At 47.1% G+C, this 3,725-nt stretch overlaps 1 protein-coding gene across 1 annotated transcript; it reads right to left on the reverse strand.

The window, feature by feature from the left end:
* Positions 1 to 10: 10 nt before the first annotated feature.
* Positions 11 to 1,475, reverse strand: TMEM139 (transmembrane protein 139; the record flags this gene model as incomplete). The annotated part of the gene is made up of 2 exons (XM_008942202.1): positions 1,228 to 1,475; positions 11 to 206 (listed from the first exon to the last, which is right to left on the reverse strand). Coding segments are annotated over exons 1-2 (444 nt in total), but the record flags the coding sequence as incomplete, so codon positions are not given.
* Positions 1,476 to 3,725: the final 2,250 nt, after the last annotated feature.

The following is a 3,725-nucleotide window of genomic DNA, read 5'->3' on the forward strand; positions in this document are numbered from 1 at the left end:
CGTGCCCCGCCTCTGGTGCCAGGGGCAGCCTCAGAGCCCCCGCCATCGCCTCTGCCTGGGCGGCCGACTCGATCACCACGTTGTACGGAGGCGGCTCGTTCAGCGGGGAGGGCACCGAGCCCGGGCTGGATGCAGTCGTCCACACTGCCGGGCCCGAGGCGGCCATCGCCTCCTCGTAGGTGGGCGCCTCGTAGGCGGCGTTCACCCTGTGCGGAGAGGAGAGGGGCACACGGCCCAGTCAGTGCTTGGCTCCCGCAGGGGCAGGCAGTCCACAGGATTTATTAAAACAAAAAAACAGGGCCTTGCTTCTTTAATACGTTAGCTCAATGTTCATCTGTTTTTCAGAAGTGGTGAAAATTACGTATTTTAATTTAGTTTAGATGGGGACTAACTGTTGTGTGTTAAAAGGGATCTGCAGGAAAAACTGTTACTTTAGAGACAATTTCCGCTTTTAGGTGGAATTTTTAAATACACAAATACTATTTCTCGTCTAGTATGTGGCCAAGCTAGGAAAGCAGAACAGACTTTGTGTACTCTTTCTAAAAATAAACACACAATAACATTTAGACCCTCCTTTAAACCCTGTATTTGAGAATGTCAGGTCATTTATGGATGTGGATAATGACTACCTGGATTATACAGACAAGGAAGCAAAGAAAGTTAAACTCTTTGAAACTAGAGAAGGCAAACTTGGGTGAAACTAGGCAATGCTGAGAACCTGCAATGTATGTGAAGCCAAAAAGATGTGGGAGTACTCTCAAAATCAGGGTTTATTAGTGTCAAGTTGGGTTATTAAGGCTGGAAGCACACCCAGTTACAGGTTCCTTTTTGAGTTTGCTGAGGAGCAGTTGCTCTGGAGATAAGTTTTATAGAGCCAGACCCAGCTCAGACTCCGTACTGCTGCGGCATTTTTTTCTTTTTCCGTGTGTGACTCATTGTTTGGCAAGACTCTAAAATAAAACTGGGCCTGGATTTGTTTAACCTTGGGAATAGTCAGTGGATCAGTTCTTCACTGGAAGAAGGTAGATATTGGACAAGATACAGGACCTGCATGGCACAAACATGTGCAGCCTGCGCCTGAATAGCGAGTGAAAACAAGCTAAAAAACTTTTGCCTTCCGGAATGGAGTCTGTGTTTGGTATCCCGGGGAAGGGCAGCAAAACACTATGTAAAATGGCCATGACTGAGGAGAGCGAGTTAGAGAGCAATAACCAGGCTGCTGCTTACCCTGCTTGGCTCTGCCTGCGCGGGGTTATCTCCTCTGCGTCATGTCGGCGCTCATTCCGCAGGTAACACTCGACAAACATGCTCAGCAAATAGCCGACCAGGCACACTCCCCCTACCCCTAGGAAAAAATAGCCTACTGGGTTGATGTTAGATGAAATGGCCAGCATGGTCACCCCAATGAGAAGAGCAGCAGTGAAAAGAAGCAGCAAGGCTTGGCGAAGGTTCCTCCAGTGTGACTCTAACCACATGGCAGTGCAGGTGGTGGTAGCAGACAGCTGAGAACGGGTGAGCAGCTAAGGAGACTGACGTCTGTGGGAGATGGAATAGGGTTTGTGATGTGAAACAGGAGCGGACAAACACGTTAGCAGTACCATGACCAAAACAAGTACGTGCTGGAGCAGCTGCCACCACGGGAGCACGCAGCAGGTCTGTGCCTAGCTGTGTGCCAACGTGAAGGCACCAGGATCTCCTAGGTGCATGCAGGCTGAATAATGGCAGCACTTAGACATGCACTTGCAAGTCAAAATGCATAAATGGAGCATCGGCACTTATTGCCAGGCTTATCCAAAAAGGTCTAGCTTCCTAGAGCCATCTAGGATGCAGATTTAAAGTTACTAGGATAGTGAAAAGCAGAGTAATTTAAAGGCTAATTCTAGGGCGTTTGTACATTGCACAATAAATATTCAGATACTAGTTCAGATCCTGGGAAAAAAAGCAGCCTTATTAAAGGGACTGTCTGCCCAAGCAAACTGAGTATTAACTTCAGTGCAGCAGTACAGCAACAGCACTGCTTTGTATAGCTGGGTATGTCTGGTCTCACAAAATGTAGGCATGAGTTTGAATATCTGCCTATGTTCTCAGTCCCACCATTCTCAAACACGAGAGCCCTTCCCGTCCCCATTCCAAACCCCATCTCTTACTGCACACGGGGATAACTGCTGTCTTTCAGCATGGAACACCACAGATCCCCAGAATTCATTCATCAATACCATAATTAATGAGCCATCTCTCATGCTATGCCAACCTACATACATCCAACTGCTTTGATGAAGACCCCTTTGAAAGAAACAAGCATGACACAAGGGGCGTATTTGCTCTGAATAAGCACCTCCAAAGACACAGTTTTATGTAGTTCCATGTTACCTCGTGTGCTTTTTTACAGTAAATGCACTCCCTCGTTACAACAAAAATAAATGTGTATATACAAATGCCAGCAAAAGCAACACACACTTACCAGAGAGAGGTTTTGGTAGGTAGCAGTCATGTTTTAACTTCTCTCTTCATCACAGGCAAAAACATGCAAGCTCTTTTGTTGCTGCTCCTTCCCCTTCTGACCTGAGAGGATGGAACACGAGTAGAACTCGCCCTTTCTCCTTTTGAGTTTTCCTGTAGGAAGACAACAAAGTTTCTTTTGAAGCTAGTGAATATGGCAGGGTACCAAACAATGGGAAGGTCCCGTTGTAGGAGTTTCACATGGGAAACCAGAACCTCCTTTTTCCAGGTTCTGAATCCAGAACAATTTCTAGGTGGTCACATACTTGGAGCTCTTCTGGATCTGTCCCACGAAAGCAGGAAACTCATGAGGGAGGAGGGTGGAGGAAGCAGTGGGGGAGTGCTTACCTGCGTGGGATCTGTTGGTCTGCTTTGCTTTAGTGACAGAAACTGCCCTGAAAATTAAGTTCTTTGGCACGCACAGCGGAGGAATCCTGATCTCTGCCTCACGAAGCAGGAAGAGCTGCTGGCCCAGCCCACATCACATGGTACACACAAATCTATTTATGAGTTCTGTGAAAGGTAAATCTATACATTTTGCAATCCTGATTGGGTGCTATATGTCAGATGTTATTTTATGCTCTCTTTTTACAAATTTTACAAACAAAAGGGAGACAATGGATTATTATTCTGCAGAGGGCCGAGTTAAAATCCTTTTTACTCCCTGATATATATGGGAACGAGGAGTACTGATAAGCAGTAGAACAGGTACTGAGTCACTTTGTGAAGTCTGTTATCATCTAAGCCTTTAGTGTGTGTCTGAAAGAATAGAAATTTTAGTTGGATCTACAAGGATTATCTAGCTGTGATCACTTCAGGGCTGTCCAAAAGTTAAATCATGTTGTTAAGGGCATTGTCCAGATGCCTCTTAAACGTTGACAGCCTCAGGACACCAGGCACCTCTCTAGGAAGCCTGTTCTGGTGTTGGAACTCTCTTGGTAAGGAAATGCTCCCTGACGTCCAGCCTAACGTCCCCGTGCAGCTCTGGGCCATTCCCACACGCCCTGTCACTGGATTCCAGGGGAGGGATCAGCACCTCCTGCTCCACCCCCCCTCCCGTGGAAGCCGTGGGATGTGAGGGCTGGAGAGCTTTGGCAACTGAAGGAACTGGGTCTGTACAGCCTAGAGAAGAGAAGGTGTGGACAGGTGGCAAGTGTCTACTAAGAGCTTCCCAATGTCTGTATGTGGTTACAGAAGGGAGAGAGGTACATGGAGGATACATGGGT

This window comes from Merops nubicus, unplaced genomic scaffold, assembly GCF_000691845.1.
Source record: "Merops nubicus isolate BGI_N331 unplaced genomic scaffold, ASM69184v1 scaffold10676, whole genome shotgun sequence".
Taxonomy (NCBI): Eukaryota; Metazoa; Chordata; class Aves; order Coraciiformes; family Meropidae; genus Merops; species Merops nubicus.